At 43.1% G+C, this 21,657-nt stretch overlaps 1 protein-coding gene and 1 pseudogene across 1 annotated transcript; both read right to left on the minus strand.

Annotated features, from left to right (window-relative positions):
* Positions 1-7,576: 7,576 nt before the first annotated feature.
* On the minus strand, positions 7,577-8,251 carry LOC129070133 (NADH dehydrogenase [ubiquinone] 1 alpha subcomplex subunit 5-like; annotated as a pseudogene).
* Positions 8,252-8,631: 380 nt separating this feature from the next.
* RNF135 (ring finger protein 135) lies at positions 8,632-21,620 on the minus strand. The gene is made up of 5 exons (XM_054572935.1): positions 21,252-21,620; positions 18,056-18,199; positions 15,245-15,392; positions 10,818-10,895; positions 8,632-9,851 (listed from the first exon to the last, which is right to left on the minus strand). The coding sequence occupies exons 1-5, from the start codon at positions 21,618-21,620 to the stop codon at positions 9,322-9,324; spliced, it is 1,269 nt and encodes a 422-aa protein (XP_054428910.1). The 3' UTR covers positions 8,632-9,321.
* Between the last annotated feature and the right edge of the window lie 37 nt (positions 21,621-21,657).

A 21,657-nucleotide genomic window follows, 5' to 3' on the forward strand; every position in this document is an offset into this window, starting at 1 on the left:
ATTCCCTTATGGAGTGGTAAACAGCACAGGCTCTGGACACATTTCATTTCTAATATGTTGCTAGTTGTAAAACATTGAGTGAGCAAACTTCTCTGAAAAACCTTTACTTCATCTGCAAAATGGAGCTATATTATAGGGCTCTTTTGATAATTAAATAAAATAATGCAGGTACAGCATTTATCACATTGCTCAACACATAGTTCAGCTCACATATCACCCTTAACAGCTGCATTTTAAAATTTGAAATTAATTTGCTGACCTGCATTATCTTTCAAAAGGGAAATTGCTTAGCCTGTCCACCCAAATTAAAAACCCTGAAAGGCAAAAACACATTTAATATAATTTTTAATCACTATAGAGACATTAAAATCTTTGCTGAGTTATAAACCAACCAGTGATTTTCAAACATCTTTAGGCCACAGGCTATTTCTGCAAAATAAAAAATTCCATAGAATAGTAAATATATAATTTCTGTTTATCTTTGCAAAGAAATCACTACGATTAAATATAGTCTAAGAAAATAATTCAAAGGAAGAAATATATATACCTATACATATTCTATTTATAGCAACCTTACACAATGGTTTAAAAATGAAAAAAATACAATTAAAGAAGAATAGCTAAATTAGGTATGACATAAAATAATTGGAACTTTTGCAGTCATTGAAACTAATAACTATTAAAGATATGGAGAAGTACTTACAAAATAAGTGTAAAGTAGAAATATAAAACCATATCTATAATTACAACAATATAAAAATTAAGTATATGTTCATTTATGTAACTTTTACCTTCTATACTTGGCAATTTTGAACTTTTACAAGCATGTACATGTGTTAACTGGTTAATTAAAAACTAACAGATGTACATAAACATCATATTAGAGTACAAAGAAAAATGTTAAAGATTATGAATTAATTTTTAGTATAACATCTTTTGTAAAATGTCAAAGCAAATTTAATAATTATATCTTTTAAGTAAAGTTAGTAGAAATATTTAAAAGAATAGCAATGCTTTAAGTGAGACATTAATGTCACATTTAAGTCATTGAACAAATATTTACTGTTTTCACCATGCGTGAGTCTCTGTGCTGGGTGCTAGGGGTGCAGCAACACACAACACAAGCTTATGATGGGAGACAAGCTGTGAAGCTGTTCATCTTCAGGAATCCATCCATCGTCTCACCAGAATCCTCCAAACTGTTGCCTACGTACCCAAACCTCCCCTTTCAAAAAAGTCCCATAAGAGGAGGCATCTCATAATCTAAATCTCTCTCTACCTCCTCCCCCCCCCCACCCCTAGCCGAAACCGGCCAGACTTGTGGGACTGTCCCATTCCTTCTGTGCTCACAGATGACCTCCTACGCAACACAATTCCACTACCCAGCAAAATGCAAATATCCTCCAGAAGGCACCTAGGAAAACGACCATGGTTTTTGCCTGAGTGGCCTGACTGTATATTAGTGAGTCAGGCCTGATCTGCTCTAAGCCCATTGTGCACTATTTTCAATGGTGCCTTCCACTGGACAAGGAGGGAGGACACTCCAGGCCAAGCAAACTGATGCGCAGAGGTTCATGATACGACACAAGGCAGGGTGGCTGGGGTGGAGGGTGGGCAGGGGAGGATGACAGGAAACGGGACGAAAGGAAGGTTAAGTGTAGAGGAAGGAAGAGGCGCCGTCTGCTGTGGGCACCGGGAGCACCGGGGAGCTTTAAGCAGAGGAACAGCGAGATCTGACTTGTTGGGAAGGCTCGCACTAGCAGAATGGGATTAGATGGGAAGGGGGAACAGACTAGAGGAAGAGGCTCGAATTGAAATAATCCAGGAGAGAAGTGATAAGAAGCTGAACCACAGTGCAGACGCAGAGGGAAGAGGAGGGGCTGGCGTTGAGATGACTTGAGACAGCAGAATCCAGCCAGAAGTTGGTGGCTAACAGCACAGAGGGCGGTAAGAGAAAACACCCTGTGGTGGCTCCCAGACGCCCTGTCCTGGAGGCTGTCACTGATCAAAGCCGTAAACGGTTTCTCTCCCGGGGAGTATTTACTATGAAAAACAAAGGTGAAAGCCCTTCACTGTGCAGGGAAGGAAGACCCAGTCGTCAGTGTTTCACCAGACCAATCTCTTAGGATCCTGTTTCCTAAAGTGGTGGAAGAAGAGATAAGTATAAATGGTGTGCGGATGTCAGAAACAGGGATTCTTATGGCCAGAAAGCGTTTCCCTTTTCTGTTGTTTCCATCCTGATGAAGTCAAGGCGAAAGCCTCAGTAAGTCTCTCATACTTGGCAATCTTTTTTTGAGAGAGCGAGATCCTGAGCAAGCCTTGGGTTCGGAGTCTTAGGCATATGACAGTATCAAGCTAGTCACCTGGTTTCCTTTTCCTTGAAACATATGTTTCAGGTTACCCCTCTGTTTAAGACACATGATTCTGGTTTCCACTTACATAAAAATTTTAAAGTTTCCTTTTGAAATAAATGTACTGTGGTGGGGGAAGTGAGTTGGTTTAGGAAAAAATGGCACAGGAGGTAGGCAGATGGAACAGGAATCGGGGCACGGGTGGGCTGAAGCTTGAGAAAGCCTGTCCTGAAGGAACCTGTGGCTCATTAGGAAGGTAAATCCCAGATTAAAAACAAACCTTCAGCATTAACCTAGTGTAAGTAAAGAAGCCTGCAGGCCTCTAAACGGAGAAGAAATTCCTGCCCTGACTAGGGTTCTGAGCAGTCATGGGTGCTACAGACCTGGGGCTTGGGGCTGCGGGCTCAGCAGCAGTGGGTGATGATAGAGCTGAGCACGTGCCAAGCAAGAGTCTCCTTTTCCTGTGAAAAGCCCAGGTGCCCCTGGGGAAGGGACTTCTCCCTCCACCAGAGCAAGAGGGCCAGAGACGTCGCCCAGCGAGCAGGGTAGTTGCATTTTATGGTTTGTTTCTGTAATCAGCTAGGAAACAAAGTCTTCAAATAAACTTTTCCAGAAAAAATTTATTTGAAGAGAAGCCAGGGACAGATTGATATAACTGTCTTAAAGTTTGCTGTGAGCTTAGGAACATGGTGTCTGCCCGGGCTGGGGAGCTCAGTGAGTTAGGGCGTCAACTCAATATGCCAAAATGTGGGTTCCATGTCTGGTCAGAACACAGACAAGAAGCAACCAGTGAATGCATAAACAAGTGTAACAACAACAAATCGATGTTTATCTCACTTTCTCTCTCTCAAGAGCAATTGAAAAAAAAAAACACGGTGTGGCTTCCTGCTCATCAGGTGGATCTTCCAGGAACCCAAAGTCCTGGACCCCAAGAAGGTCACAACATGGCTTTCCAGTAGCTGCCTCAGCAGCCGGTGAGCATGAGTGTGTGTGAAGCAAAGAAGAGAGCAAGAGAGAGGTAACCCTCACCACTACCAACCCGACCCCCAGAAAAAAAAAAAGCACTGAACAGAGACAAGGCCTGAAAGAAAACACAAGCTTTTGAGAGAAACACCTCCAGGCAGGGTGAGAAGCTGCCACGGAGGCCCTGGTGTTCTTCCTTTGGAAGCGCCTTTGCTCCCCATGGAAGTCTTTCCTCCCCACACAGGGCAGGCCCAAGTGAAAGGTCCTTCATCTTCGTCTGAAAAGAGCCATTTCAGCTTCAGTTTTCCTTTTGGGGATTGTATGTTTTATTCTAGGGAAGGATACCACTTTTCCACAATGCACAGAAAGGGATATACCGACAGAAAATGTGAGACAAAAGCAAGGAAACCAGAAGTGATAACCTTCATTCTCTACCTGTATGATTCTCGTGCTTTGGGTCCAGCTTGGGGAAATCATGTGACCAGCTGATAAAGCCCAGGCTCATAGAGGCCCCATTATCCAGGCGCCTGAAAGGAAAGTATTTAACCAAAGGACCTCAAGTGGCTAAAACTCTGGCCCCTAAATTCTCAGCACTTTTACCACGCAAACATCATGGTGACTCTAGATAAGAAATTAAAAGCTCCATAATGCAGAAAGTGTGAGCACACAGAGGCTTTTTTAAAAAATCCTGTTTTGTTCTTCATTTTATTCATTGATATGAGAGAGAGAGAGAGAGAGAGAGCGCTCTGTTTGTTGTCCCACCCACCTGTGCATTCATTTGCTGTCTCCTGTATGTGCCCTGATGGGGGACGAAGCCTACAAGCTTGGAGCGTCAGAACAACACTCTAACAAAATGAGCGTTGCTGGCCAGGGCACACATAGCCCTTTAATGGTCATCTGGCACAAACACAGAAGCCCTGTCCATGCTGTGCTAACCTTAGGCCACTCTACTAGGAGAGGACCACCACCAACAAGCAGAGGGAAAGAGCATCTCAAGACTTTAGAGCTAACTGTGCCCTATCAGAGTGGAAGACTAGGTCCTGGCCTCAGCATGGGAGCAGACCATGCCTGAGAGTGTTAAGGTTAGAGACTTGAGAGTGGGGAAAACGGGACCTGCTCCTGGCTCTGCCGCACTCAGCTGTTTGACCCCGGACAAACCACTAATCCTGTCCTAGACTCCACCTCCTCATGTATGATTACGGAATAGTAATATTCATTATGCAGGGCAGTTGTGAGGCTCAGAGAGCAAATTACACAGAAGATTATTATGCAGAAGAATTTTGCTCGTCCCTGTTTTTGGGGATATGTACCAAAATTAAGTGCGAATCTCAAGATGTTAGAGGCCAAGGTGCGTGATATTAAAATACAGTTCTGTCCTTGTTGCTGTGGCTGTGGTCATCCCGGCATTTTTCCAGTTCCTGAGCAACCCTATTTAGTTCTTTCAGCAACGCTTGGAAAAAAGTAGGGGAAGGAAAATTATTATTTCCATGTTACAGGAGAAAGAGAGGCAAAGAGGCTAAATGCACTGTCAAAGTTTGTCCAACTGGTTTTTGTGACAAAGCTCCACCCAGGGCAGCAGAACTGAATTTTCACATCTTCGTTGTAGGTGCCAATGCAGCCCGGCATCCTACAGGTGAATTGTAAGGGAAAGAAAGGGAGGGGGAGGCATGCAGATTAGGGGACTTAAAAGACGTACCAACTGCTGATGGGTATGAGGGTTCTTTCTGGGGTTGATGTAAATGTTCTAAAATTAGGTTATGGTGATAGTTTCACAACTCTGTAATTATGCTAAATAACATTGATCTGTACCCTTTTTTAAAAATTTGATTTATTGATTTTTTGAGAAACATTGATTTGTTCCACTTATTTATGCATTCATTGGTTTACTATTTTTTTTTAAGACTATTTACTTCTTGGAGAGAAGTGAAAGGAGGGAGACAGGGAGAGAAACATCAGTGTGTGAGAGATGCATTGATTGGTTGCCTCTTGCTCACACCCAACTGGGGAACCCAGCCTGCAACCCAGGCATGTGCCTTGACTGGGAAATCAAACCAGCAACTTTTCAGTCCACACGCCAGCGCTCAGTCCACTGAGCCACACCAGCCAGGGCCATTGGTCGGTTCCTGTGTGTGCCCTGAGACGGATAAAACCCACAACGTTGGCGTATCCGGAGGATGCCCTAACCAACTGAGCTAGCCAGCTAGGGCTATCTGAACACTTTAAATAGGTAAATTTTATGGTATGGAAATTACCTCTCTACAAAGCTGTTAAGAAAAAGACATGCGTTTCTTGTTTAATGTTTTGTTTGTTTGTTTGTTTGTTTGTTTTTTGAATGGGCAAGACTAAACTCTGGTGGCTAGGGATGCATAACTCTACAGAAATGCAAGGAAGTGATCACTATAAAAGCCAGGATTCCTTTCGAGTGGAAGGAGGGTTTTGTGATTGGCATGGGGCACATGCAGGAGCTCCGGGGGCAGGGAGCAAGCTTTTATTTCTTGACCTGAAGGTGTCTACCTTCTAACAATTCACTCTGCTCCACACGTTTTGTGTAGTTTTCTGTATCTGTTCTGGTATATATAATAAAATGACTTTTAAAAATAGGAGAAATCGAGTACGAAACGATGTACCCTGTGCTGGCCAGACTGTGAGGTAGCCCCCATGACTCTCCACCTGTTTTGTTTTGAGGGCAAACTATGCTCAGAGACTGAGTTTGTCTTTGACAATAGTTTACTTAACACAGCTTCACTGTGGGAATTATAATTTCAGAAGCCAAAAGCACACAGGATAATGTCGCTTAGTAAGCCAATCAAGAAATAACATACTCTGAACCAGCAATAGATTAATTACCCTATTGTTCGAAGCAAGGGGAGTTGAAAGGAATAAAGTCCAGCTTGAGTTGCGATGTACCTTTGTAAGAGTTGATACTTGAAAGAGAAGGCTTAGCCAACCAAGAGCTGCCGGGGCAAAAGGAATAATCCCCTGTTGCTAGAGCACGTTGCCAGGGAACGATGGCACCAGTGGTGGGCAAGACGATCTCCTTCCAGAAGCTGCTGCAAGGCTTTTGCCACTGCTTGTAAGAGTCACCTTTACTACAGTAGGGGCTAACACCCCGAAGTTAATTTAGGTCAGCAAAGTGTTGCCTTGCCCAGACCGAAACTCGCAGATATTCCTTGCAAGCTCTCAGTATTGTTAGTCTTTTTTAAAAATTAATGTTTATTTAGCATTTAATTTACAGCTCTATAAGGGAAGAAATGTATGGGAAAAAATAAAAATACAATTTTTTTCTCATTCTGAAAATTCTAAGGATCCTGCTTTGCCACAGAGATAGCAAAACACACATGCACATGCACACCCCCCAAAAACCCCTGAAATACTATCTTTGAGGGTAAGAAATATCAAATTTAACTAAGTATTTAGTAGTGATGGGGGCTAGGAAGAAAAAGTGAGGACATCTGAAACAACTTTATTTTGGTTTAACCTTAAACTTGTCAATCACTTCTTTTCTTGAACAGTTTTGTCTTCTGCTTGATACCCAGCTACAATCATAATCAGAAACTTAGTAAAACTACTTAGTGATTCCATTTGGAATTTATAACCATACAATGAAGATATTTTGAATATAATCCTATCCATAGCCAGATAAACTTTAGGAACTCTTAGTATCTCTTCTTTTACAGAAATTCTCTCTCCATCCTGATGTAGTTTGGTTAAGGGCCAGAAAACTAACTTCCTTAAATGAGGCAAAAAAGAAAAAGTTTTTCCAACTACAACTGTAAATAAGAAATCTTTCTTTCAAATACAAAATCAATGTTCTCAGCTGTACAATGAATTCTAATTTGATGTTTTTTACTCTTACTACTTCACTTTGAACAGTGACCTACACATTTGTTTAAGCAATAATAAGTTCCTCTTCTGATTTCTTCAAAATAAAAAAAACAATTAAATGTGTTGAAGATACTACTAAAAATATTTCACGTTTTGACTATGGCCTCTCCATTGTGATATATAGGAATTTTTCTAATTAACTGTCAAATTTTCCCAGAACCTCTATTTAAAAAAATATCTTGAAATAACTTCAATGAATGCTTTAACAAAAACTAATTCACAGGTGCCTATTACCATAATCATCAGTTTAAACAAGTCTCCTAAATAGGTTCTGCATCGTTTTCTTATAAGATGTCAATAATATGGAAACATTTTTCATATAACAGAACATTTAATTACCTCAGTTTTCCATCGGCACACAAGTCATTTGATGATGATTATATTGGCCACTTCCATGGGCTGGCAGCAGGCTCCTCCACGAACGGATCCCATGGTTTCCATTGTATCATTTTTTTTTGCCAGACTTAGTTCATTTTCAACCTGAAGAACTCCTGTTCTCTTTGGTCACCCTGAAGTTGGTCAACTAATTTTTTAACACCTGGTTCTCCTTTAACCACGTCCAGCTTCTTATTTGTAATCTGTTCCGTAGACTTCCTATATGTTGCATTTTTAGGGATTAGCTGATGAGCATCAAGAATCTTGTGTGTACAGCCCTGGCTGGTGTGGCTCAGTGGATTGAGCGCTGGTCTGCAAACCAAAGGGTTGCCTGTTCAATTCCCATTCAGGGCACATGCCTGGGTTGCAGGCCAGGTGCCCCAGTAGGGGGTGCATGAGAGGCAACCACACATGGATGTTTCTCTCCTTCTTTCTCCTTCCCCTCTCTCTAAAAATAAATAATAAAATCTTTAAAAAAAAGAAGAATCTTTGTGTACAATATCCTTAGTCTCTGGTGCAGACTCTTACATACAGCCAATCCCACGAGGCCAGTAGTCCTCTTCAGCAAGCCCACCATGACAAAGCCCACCGGCCAAGTACCAGTATTTATAGTCTAAGTATCCTCTTGCCATAGCTGCTTCTCCACTTGTTCTTATCAATAAGCCCCCAAGAGGGCCCCTTAGCAGCTGAGCTACTGAGAGCTTATCAACCACCGTAGACAAAACCAAGACATCCTGACACAACTTACTTCATTCTCATATATCAGAACAACTTTCTTTCTAAAAACATTTTTTGTCTTTGCTATAAACAGGGTTAAAACAATTTAAGTCATAAAGAAATAGATTTAAAATCATATCAAACCCATACTCAACAGAAACGGAAGCCCCATGAGAAAAATGAGTGTTGCCAACAACCCGGTGAGTTGGGAAGCAGATCCCCCTGTAGCCGAGCCCCTGGTGGCACCACGGCCCCAGCTCACACCCTGATCGCAGCTTGTGAGGCTGAAGCAGAGGCCTCAGCTACCTTGTGCCCCGACTCCTGCCTCACCGACACTGAGACAATGAATGCATGTTGTTTGAAATCACTATATTTGTGCAAACATTATTACAGAGATTCATAACATGCCCCTGTGTTCGGGGGGTCCCTAAAACCACTCTCAGTTTCCGTGATTCACTAGAACTCAGCAACACGTTATGTGCTTGGTTACAGTTTGTATGTGCTTGGTTACAATGAAAAGATACATATTAAAATCAGCAGGGGGAAAAAAAAACGGCACCTAGTGCAGGAGCCAGGAGACACCCAAATCCTCTCCCAGTGAAGTCACAGCAACAATGCTTCACTCTCCCAGCAACCGTGTGTGACAACGTGCAAGGAGTACTGTCAACCAGGGACACTCACCCAAGCCTTGGCATCCAGGGCTTTGAGTGGAGGAAGTCAGTCGGGCAGACAGGCCTCGCCGGTCAGGTGGCTGACCTTGGCCTCCAGCCTCCCCAGAAGCCAAGCTGGTGATACCTCCTGGCCTAGGGCGCCCAGGTAAATGACACTCTTATCAGGCCATATATTCCAAGGGATTAGAGATTTCCTCCCAGGAGCAATCAAGGGCCCTTCCTTTCTTTAATGTGCAGAATTTGAACGTCCCAAACCTACAGAGTTAATTACTGCACACCCCTTAGAATGGGATTCCTGTCAAGCTTCTACCCTGCTTGAAGGCAGAGAGAGAGGATGGGAAACGGCTGCGCTTTAACCTTTACGCCCTTACTGGCCTTATAGTCAGAGAGTTTCCGGGATTTAAACCATAGAGCCAGAAGGCAGGGTGCAGGGGCAAGGGGGCAGAGATGGGGCACTCCCACAGAAGCTTCTCTTGATCAGCCACGGAATAGAAGGCAAGCTTCCCCTGGTCCAGGTCCAGAAAGATGCCCACCACCTTAGGTTTTTCTGCGCCAAGGACAGTCTCCTTGACCATGTGCCACACAGAGAGCTGGCTCGTTCCCTTCCACTCCAGACACCAGGAGTCCCTGGTCCTTCCCAGGGTCTGGTTGCGACTCATCGCCCAGGAAGCCACGCCAACTGCCCAGTGACTGCAATGCTGAGTGTCCACTTCCCAGTACTGCTGCCCGGAAGAGAAGGCCTGGGAACAGAAGACCTGGCAGGTTGTAAACCTGTCACAGCTCCAATCATAAAGTTGTGGGAAGTGAGATACAGTCACCTTCCGGCAGTCCTCGGACACCTCCAGGCTACAGCAGAGGCTCCTCAGGTCAAAGGTTGGACTGATGGCCCCTGAAGAAAAAAAAAAAGAATGTGGCCACCATCTCTGATTGTCCATGCTAAGAGGGCCTCAAAGAGTAAAAATCAGCTTTGCATCTGTGGGTGCGATCAAGTTTTACTCACACTGACACTAATGTTGGTACGTCAACTTGCTAACTCTCTGTCAATACCCCTGATGTTATCTACTAACAATACCCCTTTCCCTCCTTGATCTCTACTTACCATTAACCTTCTTTCAGGAAGCCCTCTCTGAATCCCACCCAGCAAAAAGTGACCTCTTGCTTTTCTCAACACCCCTAGGATTTTACTTGTTCTTTAATATATCATCTTCTACCTGTAGTACAGTGACTTATGACCACGGCTGTTTACCTCTCTCTACTTAGGCGTAAGCTTCCTGACTAAGGATCATGGCTTATTCATTTTCATATATTTTATACTGTTTCCTATTGAATAAATACATTATAACACTTACATAGTGTCACTGTTCTAGGAACACCTTTAAACACATTCACTCATCTAACATTCGTGACAATCCTGTGAGGGACAAAGCACTATTATCTCCATCTTACAGATGATGGAACTGAGGCTCTGGGAGGTTATGCCGTTTGCCCAAGATCACACAGCTCGTGAGCACAGGAGCCGGGGAGTCAAACCCAAGCTGTCTGGCTCCAGAATCAAGCTCTCTTGGCTCCCCCAGACTGGTACAGGGACAGGAACTGAGCTGGGCAATGGGCAGTTGGCTCTAGGAGGCGCCCCAGCATGGATTCCCGCAGCTTGCCTGGGCTCTGAGTGCTCACGGGTCTGGCTTAGCCTGGAATTGGGAGCCTTTAACCCCCCTCTCTTGGTAATCAGCCCCCCATGTGGAGGGACCTAGTCTGGGGTGAGCAGGCCTCGCAGCAGGGGGATGGACACTGCACACTCTCGCAGCTCCCCTCTGCCGCCAGCCAAACCCGAGTTTTAAGCAGACCACATACTTACGCTGAACAAGCCAGGATGCGAGGCAGCTCCGGCCAGTCAGTGGGCATGAGGAGGAAGCCTGGCTTTCCGGGGTTTTAACTAAGGAATCAAAAAAAATTGGGAGGGGGGAAAAGTCCTATTTTAAACAAGGCAATGGAAAAAACTACAATAAAGATTATTTTTTTTTAAAAAAAGCTTTTAAAAAAAAAGGCAAGTAGAAGGTATCTGAACATAATGGTCAGGACACATGGCTCGTCTTCCTCAGCTGCAGCCCATTTTCGTGTCAGGACGTGACCGGGGAGCGCAGCCAGCTCAGGTGAGGCCCCATGTCCTCGCGATGCGCGTGCCCACTCCTTCCTCACTAGCCTCTAAACTCGTAGCTGGCACCTTGGTCATCTCTGTGTCCTAAGAACCAAGCCTAGTGCCAGGTACATAGGACGTGTTTGATGTATATTCATCAGATAAATTAACTCATACGGTTCCAGGGATGACAGTGCCCTGACACCCAGAACATCCCCGAACCCCATGTCCATGCATTAAACTGCTATGAAAACCAGGGCCCATGGGTTGGTGTGAGAGTCAACTCAACTCACTGACACCTCCCACCTCCCTCCCGACGGACCGAAGTTTAATTGCTAACTTAAAGCTGCCGTCTGCCTCCAGGGCTCATTTGCCAGACGGAAGAAGAGAAAGTAAAGGACATGTCAGAGTATGGACTACGAAGGTGACATCTTCCCCCATTTGTATTTTGAAGTAACAGCAGCTTAAAGTGAACCCAAGAGTCAGACTGCGAACGGACAAAAGGCCCCGTCGGGGGTGTGGGCTGTGAGGCGATGGGAAGAGGAGAGCTGCCCTGCAAGGGGCCATGATCAAAATTCCGGTGGACATCGCTGTTCTTATGCTGAGCTGGTAAGGTTTTTACTTACTGTTAATCATAGTGTTAAAAAATGTCTTTAGCTTTCGGTCGCCTTTTTCCCCCCCCTCCTACTGATGGGGGAAAATAAGCTACCCTTTACTGGTTCTTAAAGAATACTTTGAAAAAAATGATATATGATGTACACTCATAAATGTTGAGTAACTATGAAATAAAACACTGGTTACCATTTCATGAGAGGAAGTTTTATGATCTATCAGTTTCTCTGGCTATAGCCTCGATTGTTTACCCACTGGTTATAATAGGTTTTGTAAAAGAAAAAAAAAATGATGCTTCAGTAAGCAGCTGATTTTACAGAAATGTTTATCATATAAATTTAATTATTGAGAAATGCCTGTATACTAGAATCTAAAAAAAATCTCATTTTTCTATTAAATGAAAAGGATAGAGGCTTTTTGTGTGTTAGAAAGCAGCCAGGATCCCTGGGGACTATGAAATCACACCATCAGGAACAGGTCCCTGCAGCTACTCTGCTAAGGGAGGCTGGCTCTGCCTAAAATGTGATTTCCTGGGCGCGTTTGCCCAGGGCCAGAGGAAATCATTGTGACGTGGCAGTCAAATTGCTTGGCAGCTGGGAAAACAGTGACTTGAAGAACAACTCATTTATTGTTTTATAAACAATCTGGTGAAAATTTCAGGGAATGGTGTTTCAGGAAATAGGGATATATCCAGATTCTTTGTTTTAAAAATGTTCTAGATGGGTCCAAGTAATCAAAACAACACGATCACAAAGAAAGAAGTACACCATACTTGCTAAGGCATACAAAAATTGTATAAGCTGAATTTTAAAAAATACTGAAGTACACCGTATTCCTCAAAAAATTAAAAACAGAACTGCCATATGATCCAGCAATTCCACTTCTGGGCATATAGTCAAAAGAACTGGAAGCAGGATCTTAAAAAGATACTTGTACACCCATGTTCATAGCGGCATTATTCCCAATAGCCGAGAGATGGAAGCAACCGACTGCCGTTGGTTAAATGGATAAACAAAATGTAGCATGTACATACAATGAATGTTAGCCTTAAGAAAGAAGGAACTTCGGATACATGCTACAGCTCAGATGACCGTTGAGAACATTGCACTAAGTGAAACAAGCCAGTCATAAAAAGACACTAACTGTATGATTCCACTTATATCTGGTATCTAGAGCAATCAAATTCATAGAAGCTGAAAGTGGAATGGTGGTTGCTAGGGGCTGGGGGGATGGGAAGTTACTGTTTAAACAATACAGACTTTCAGTTTTGCAAAATTAAAAAGATCTGGAGCTTGGTTGCACAGTAATATGAATGTACTTACCACTACTGAATTGCACGGTTAAAATGGTGGATTTTATGGTATGTGTGCTTTACCACAATTAAAACTTAAAAGAAATTAAATGCATACTTAAATAATTTAGAAATTGATAATATTTTTCCAAGAAATCATGTTTCTCCTGTTAAATAAGAAGCAACTTTCAGAGCAACACAATTAAACATAAAAACATGATAAAAGGTATGTCTTTAAAGTGAAGTTATGTAAATATCATTTAAAATTCACTAGGACACATGCCAGGATACACTTCACATGGGTCAAAAATTTAAATGTAAAATGTGAAACCAAAGATTTAAATGTAAAATATAAAGTAGAAAAACACAGACACACACAGGAAAATTCCCTTCTAAACTTGGGGTAGTAAAGTTTTCTAACTAAAATTTAAAATCTAAAACCCATAAAGGAAAAGATTGGTAAAATTTCCTACTTAAAAAAATATGAAAGCATCTATATGGTAGTCTAAAATCCATGTCAAACAGAATGAAAAGGTAAATGACAAGTTGAGGAACAAAATTTGCAATTCTTATCGTAGACAAAAGGTTGATAACCTTGCAAATTTCTAAAAAGTTCCTAAAAGTCCATTTCTCAAAGATATAACACAAGATATAAACACAATTTGTGAAGAAATGTACATTAAAAGGACAGTACACGCATACATTACTTTTTTTTAACCCATCAGATTGGCAAAAAGAATCACAAAATTTGACAACACACTCAGCTGGCAGTCTCTGGGGATACACTGTTCTTCTGTGAGAGCGTGGGCACAACACAACAGAGGGCAGTTTGACAATGGATATCAAAATTACAAGTGAATTTACCCTACAGTTCAGCAACCCTTACTGGCACTTTATCTGCACCCATATAAAATGATGTGTGTATAGTTTCTAACATCAACATTGTTTGTAATGATCAGCAGTCAGCAGTAATCAGGCAGCCATCAGTGGAGGACTGGGTAAATAAATGTTAGCATATCCATAAGCTGGAATATCACGCATTATATAAAGGAGAAAATGCTTAAGGTACTGACTGATTCATATATGTATCAAGGTATATTAAGTAAAGAAGAAAAGCAAAATGCAGAACAGTATATATAGTATGCTATCTTTTGTGTGAAGAAAGATTAAGAGAGCTAAGAATATAAATTCATATTTGCTTCTATTTGCATAAATAAATTCGGAATGGACATTCAAGAAACTAATAACTATGGTTAACTGAGAAGGGGGATAGCTGGAATTGGACAAGGGTGGAAAAACTTTTGTCGTATGTCTTTTTATATTGTTTCAGTTTTTGAATTTAAAATTTAACTTTAAAATTTTAAGTTCAAAATAATAAGTTGAATTTTTAAATTATTTTAAATTTCATATAAATAAATAAAATCGCTAAGGAATCCAACCTAAATTTAGGAGTACACAGCAGCCAGTAGGGCACTTCTTTCTCAGATAATTTTTGTAACAACTAATAAACTGTGCTTAATTGGTTTCCCAAAGAAAATTTTTCCAAGGACTCATGTTTCTCCAGTTAAATAAGGAATGACTTTTTTAAGCAGAGACTTTTTAAGATGGTTTAAATTTTTTTCAAAAAAAAGTATGAGGTACGTCTCTACAGTGTATAGAGCTGGCCGTAGCCAGAGCAGGAGGCCAAGCTGAGGGAGGCCGAGCGGAGCTAACATCCACAGGAGAGGCACACGCTGCTTTCCTATAAGGACCAGGGAACGACAGAGAACCTACAGAGCTGGGACAGAAAGGTTCTTTGCTATACTGTTACTGTTTAATAGTAACACACTCTCCAGAGATTACATTTTAATAGAAGATATCAAGAACTACTTACAAAGTTGCATGTTTTGTTAATAAAGACATTGACTAGTTAAAAATAAAAAGCCGCCTATTTCTGAATCTCCTCCAATAGGTAACACAGGTAAGTGGTAAGCTAGCCAAATCTGGTCCAGATTCTCGGTTTATAGGTATTAGAAAATGAGTTTCTATCTCTTCAAGGACCTGTGGTCTAGCACACCTCCAGTCAGTCCCCAAAACATAGCCAGCCACAAAATACCTCGGCCTGTTCCATCCTCATTTACAACACCACAGTGACAATGCCCCCGGGCTCTGGGATTATGTCCCCCAAAAACAAAGACATGGAACACTCTACCACTTCCCCCCAAATTCTGTATTTAATTCTCCTCTCTAAATAAAATCAACTCACCCTGCCTTTGTCCTTCAAGGCGCTCTTTACCTGTGAACTTTTCTTGTAATTTCCCCTGGATATCTTCTAGGTCACGCAAAATGTCTCTCATTTTTTGCTCAGGTGTGTTGGAAGTCACTAGCTTCGGAGAAGCTAAGGAATGGTCCACCTATTGATAAATAATTATTTTTTTAAGTAATGAAAGTCTCCCCAGGAATGCATCGAATAGTATATTCCAGTTCTGCAACCATTTCATAATTTTCCACTTACATCCTAACAAATTTTTAAAAACATAATTAGGCCTTGACCAATGTGGCTTAGTGGGTTGGGCCTCGTCCTGCAAACCGAAAGGTCGGTCAGTGGTTTGGTTCCCGGTTCTGGTACAGGCCTGGGCTGTGGGTCTGGTCCCTGGTTGGGGCACATACAGGATGTAACCAATCGATGTTTCTCTCCCTCTCTTTCTCTCTCCCTTTCCCTCTCTCTAAAAATAAATAAATAAATAAATAAATAAATAAATAAATAAATATTAAAAAAAACATAATTAGGCCCTCAAAATACACGTCTTGGAATAACACATAGTGCAGCAAAAATATTAAGGAGTGGTGGGGTTATGGATGATTTTCATTAATTTTCTTTAAACTGCTTTGTATTTTCTAGTATTTTGTATAATAAATATCAATTTCTTAAGTAATACTAAAAAAACGTTAAAAGTTTTTAGGCCCATATACTAGTGGCTTTCCAAAATAAATAATACAGATAGTCAAGTCACTGAGATAAGCTACATAGGCTGGAATAATCTCCCCCAGGCTGCTATCACTGTAACCTATAGCTTCTCTAGAGCCAGCATAGCCCTGTTGTCTGCAGCCAGGCCGGGCTCTGGGGCCTCCAACACATACACATTGATTTCCCTTAATCTCAGGTCCCATTAGTCCCCAACACAGCCTCCCATCTGCTCCTCCCCACCTGCAGCCCCAGCCTTTCCTCCCCAACTTCCCATAAGCCATTTCCCATTTTTTCCACCAATCATAACAGGAGTAGGCACCACGTACTGAGTACCTTCCACTGTTCACATCTAATTTGCATAACAACCTTCCAACGTAGGTTTATTATCCCCATTTTGCAAAAGAAGCTAAAGTTCATGAAATTTAACTAAAAATTGCCTTGGTTAATTTTATTGTTCTACATTTTCACATTGCTAAAGTGTTTTCTTATACAAAATCCTTTTTAATCCCCACATCAAATTAATGAGGCTGTAGGCCTCACTATTCCTTTTTTATAGATGGAAACCTGAGATTCAGAAAGACAAAATGACTTGCCCAAGGTCATAACACTAGTGAGTGGCAGACCTTCCGACCTTCCACCCCCCACATATTGCATCCCCGGAGACCTCCTTACTCGCTCATTCTGTGGGAAGTGTCTAGTGCTGAGCTAGGCCTGGGGACACAGGAGTGAACAAAAGAACAAAAGCCATTAAGGTCTCTACCTTCGTGAAGCTTACAGTCCAGTGCAGGAGAAGAGGGAGGACAGACAGTAAAAAATTATGGCACTAATTATTACCAAGTTGCAGCTGTGATAACTGCTCTAAATGAAAGGTACATGAAATCATGAGAGCCTCTAACAGAGGGATTTGACTTGTTCAAGGAAATCAGTGAGGGATCCTCCAAGAAAGTGATGGTCTAGCTGGGCTCTGAAGGATGAGCAGGCACTACCTAGGTGACAGCGTGAAAGAAGATCCCATGGAGTGAGCTCTGTGGTGGGAAAATGTGGGACAACACCCTGGAGGGACTGATGTGGGTCGATGTGGCTGCAAGTTCAAGAGCCAGGAAGAGCTGGGGAAAGTGAAATGGGAGAGGCAGACAGGAATAGAATCCTGCAGGGCCCCTGTCGGTTCTGTGAGGGCGGGGGTGGGGCGGGTCTTAATCCTACACATACAGGTGTCATTGGAGTGTTTTAAGCAGATGAGTTACGTGACCAGATCACTCTGATGACCACGAACACAGCAGACTAGAGGGAGGAGAGTGGAGCAATTAGGAGACTACTGTAGCGGTCCAGGCAAGAATGGTCGTAAACCTGGATTAGAGAAGTGTCAAAGGAGAGATGTTTCAGCAGGTGAGGGAGGAGGTGCCATGATTCCCAGATTTCTGGCTTGTGCCAGAAGAATAACGGTGCCAGTAAGGTGGGGAATTCCAGAGGAGGAGCGGTTTGGGGCACGTCAATGTGATGTGCCTTTGAGATGCCAAGAGGAAAATACGAGAAGGAAGATACCAGAGTGGAGCTCAGAGCCGTGGCCAGGCTGGACCTATGTTTGTGTTAATTAAAGCCATGGTGTGGGGAAGCGAAAGAGACCCGCAGCTCAGCCTTGAGCAATCCTAACATTTCATTGCTAAGCAGGGGAGAGAGAGACTGCAAAACAGACTGAAAAGGAACAGCCAGAGAGAAACAGGGGAAGGCTGGAGGACTTGTGTCGCAGAAGCTGAGGGAAAAGAAAGCTTCGAGAATGAAGGTGGGGCACAACCGTGCCTAAGGCTGCCACAAGGTCAGTTAGGATGAGGACTAGGGGGTCTGCAGGATTTCCATCGAGGTCACAGGCGATCTGAGAGCTGGTTAGGTGGAGTGATAGGATGGAACCCCGGCCAGCTGAAGCTTTCCTACCTCACCTCAAGCATTCCAAACTCCCAGTCATCCTACTGGGTAGTGAAGAGAATGGCAAAAGATTGAGACTCAGTGCGTCCTTCAACTGCAAACATATTCATGTTGCTCCAGTTGAAAGCTCTCCCTAGTCCTGTCCCCACCCCCAGCCCCCGCAACCTCTCCTCTCCCAGCTGAGCCTACCGTGCCTGGGACGTTCAGTTTATTGTCTGGTCCAGATTCTGGGAGCTGTCTCTGATTCTGAAGGCTCCTGACAATGTCTACAAGCTGTTCCACCAGGTTTGCCAGCTCTTGACCTACTTCTGTGACGTTCTTCGATGCCACCACCTTTAAAAGAGCAAACCAGAACACAAAGCTGGACCCAGGAATCAGCTCTAGACAGAGAGTAAAGACTGGATAATGGAACAGGCAAGGAAGTGACAAAAATATTCAGAGGACAAGGAGGTAGACTCCCCAAACCTTTTCCCTTAATGGTCATCCAGTGGCCATAACAGGAAACCAAAGTCCATCTATCAGGACCAAGGTGGGGGCGGGGGGGGGTGGGAGTGTGAAGTGAAGCCTAGGGGTCATTATGAACAAGGGAAGTTACAGAAGAAATGGGAATGAGCCTGGAGATTTGGCAGGGTAGGTGGCAGCTGATAAATTGAGTGGTACAGCAGAAGGCACTTGGCTCAAGTTTAAGCTCCACTCTCGCCTCCACACCACCCCTTTCAAAAATGAAAGTGACCATCCCTCCTTCTCTTCCACAGGGAAAGGGGTCTACTTAACTGTTCACTGTGAAAGGATCTTGGAGACTTTAAAGAGAGATAACACTCTTTGCTCCGAGATCTCCTGGCCCCTCTCCTAAAGATTCAAGCACCTGGAATCTGAGCAAATGGAACACTTTTAAAAATAACTGCATTGTTTTCTATCCCTAAGAGAAACGCACATCTATTGTGGCAAATTAAGAAAATACAGAAAAAGAAAAAGAAGAAATGTCTTACCATCCAAAGACAATCATTTTAATTTAACATCCAATGGAAAGTATATTCAGTCACTATAACCTATATTAACAAAGAGTTTTAAGAACTGGAGGGATAACCCTTTATATGATTTAAAGTAGAGAACATGCTTTATTCATAATGACAAAAAAAAAAAACCCAACAAAACATGGAAGCAACCAATATGCTCATCAAAAGATGAATGGATAAACTGGGATACATCTTTGCAATGAAATATTATTCAGCAAGAAAAAGAAATGAGCTCCATCACAAAACTTAATTTTGCTTTGTGAAAGAAGCCAGTGTGAAAAGGCTAGATATTGTATGATCCCAACTTTATGGCGTTTTGAAAAAGGCAAAACTAGAGAGATAGTAAAAAGATGAGTAGTTGCCAGAGTTTGGGTCGGGGGTACAAATAGAAGGACCTTAGGGGATTTTCAGGGCAGTAAAACTGTATGATTGCTAAAATTGTAGACACATGACCTCAAACATTTGTCAAAAGCCATAGAACTGTACAATAGGAAGAGTGAACCCTGATGTAAACTATGGATTTTAGTTAATAACAATGTATTAATATTGGTTCATCAATTGTAACAAATGTATATCAGTAACGCAAGGTGTTACTAATAGGGGAAACTGTGAGGGGTATATAAGCACTTCCTATACTATCTGCTCAAATTTCTGTAAGGTTTGAACTGCTCTAAAAAATAAAGTCTATTAATTCATTTTTTTTAAAGGACATAACGTGGCTATACAACATAACCTCAACTCTGTTTAAAAGTACTTCAGAGAGCCCAGGCTAGGTGGCTTAGTTGGTTGGAGCATCATCTCATGCTCCAAAAGGTTGTGAGTTTGATCCTCAGTCAGGGCACATACCTAGGATGCGGGTTCCATCCCTGGTCCAGGTGCCTATGGGAAGCAACAGATACATGTTTCTCCTTTCTTCTCTCTCAAATCAATACACATATCCTTGGGCGAAGATTTTTTTAAAAAGGCCTCCAGAGAACAACAAAACGGTGGCGTGGGCAGCTCCAAGCTTTCACCCACAGCCCTACAGAAACATCGAGAAACAAGTAGAAACTGGCAGAACCAACTTTGTTAGAACTCAGGAAAACACTGAATCAAAAAAGGGCAACCTGGCAGTGGGAAAGTGTGTGGTGTTCTTACTTGCCCTTCGCCTACTCCCTCCGTGACTCAGTAACAGCATTCACAATTCCTGGCAGGGGGCCCTGGTCCTGGTTCCAGAAGGAGCAGAGCAAACCTCATTCACAAATTGTCATGTATGTTGTTCTCAGCTGGCTGGGGGCTGCCTGAAGGAATTGCACAGACTGTTCATTGTTCATCTTTGTTTCACTTGACCTGGGGCTCAGGCCGGAAAGGCAGTGGGCATGGCTCACAAATGTTGCAAGCCGACCTGTACTTGCAGGTGTCTGGGGCAAACAATAGTGGTTGAAACACCTAAGTCCCAGGAGCAAAAGCTGGGGAAAATTGGACCCCTCCTACTTTGTTGTTGGGAATATAAAATGGTGTACCTGCTTTGGGTTATGGTTTGGCTATTCCTCAATGAGTTAAACATAGAAAGACACTATGACCCAGCAGATACACTCCTAGGTGTTTACCCAAAAGAAATGAAAATTGGGACTTCAATACTTGTTCACCAATGTTCGCTACCATATTACTCACGATAACCAAAAAGTAGAAACAATCCAAATGTCCATGGATGTATGAATGGATTTTTTAAATATGTGATATATACATACAAAGGAATATTATTCAGCCACAAAAAGGAATGAAGTCTGGACACATGGTCAAACATGAACAAAACTTGAAAACATTATGGTAAGTGAAAGAAGCTAGACACAAAGGGACAGCCATTGTATGATTCCACTTATATGAAATATCTAGAATAGACAAGTTCATAGAGGCAATAAGTAGATTAGAAGTTAGCAGAGGCTGGAGGGCAGGGGCGGGAGAATGAAAAGTTATTGCTTAGTGGGTACAAAGTTTCTGTTTGTAGTGATGAAAAAGTTCTGGACATAGATAGTGGTGATGATTGTAAAACACTGTATATGTACCTAAAGCCACTAAATTATACCCTTAAAAACTGTTAACATGGCAAATTTTTTATATATATTTTATCACAATAAAACAATTCTCAGAGAGGCAGATAGTGGAAAGACTGGAAGTGGAACTGTGCCGAGGAGCATAGCAGCAAGGCTGATATAATTTCAGATCTGAATTTTTTTTTCCCTGCTTTTTTCTGACCTATCCAAAGAGCAGGTTCTACTTGTAGATGGAGAAAAGGAATGTGAACGTAGAAAGGATGAGGGAGGAAGAGCCGGGGTGCAGACGACGCGGACAGGACGAACAACAGAGAGGAGCCAGAACCGCCACCCTACCGGCTGCTGCGCGGCGCGGCGCGGGGGCTGGGGGGCGGGGCCGGGGGCGGGGCTCGCGGTTTCGCCCGCCGGGTCCGGCCCCTCGCCCGCCGGGTCCGGCCCCTCGCCCACCGCCCGGCTGTACTTGTCCGCCAGGTCCTGCAGCAGCGTGTTCTTGCGCAGTCGCAGGGGCTGCGCGTCCCCCTCCCGGCAGGTGGGGCACGACCAGGAAGGCCCCGCGCGCCACAGGCCCTTCAAGCAGCCTCGGCAGAAGCTGTGGCCGCAGGGCAACGTGACGGGCCAAGCGAGCAGCCCTTGACAGATGATGCAGCCCAGGTCGTCCTCGGCTAGCCACACGGGAACGGTCGGGCCGCTGTCCAGGCCCGCCATGGTGACCAGGACGCCTCCCGGAAGCAGGGCCACACCG

The sequence above is a fragment of the Pteronotus mesoamericanus genome, unplaced genomic scaffold (genome assembly GCF_021234165.1).
Source record: "Pteronotus mesoamericanus isolate MK-2021 breed Mesoamerican mustached bat unplaced genomic scaffold, CSHL_Meso_final contig_246, whole genome shotgun sequence".
Taxonomy (NCBI): Eukaryota; Metazoa; Chordata; class Mammalia; order Chiroptera; family Mormoopidae; genus Pteronotus; species Pteronotus mesoamericanus.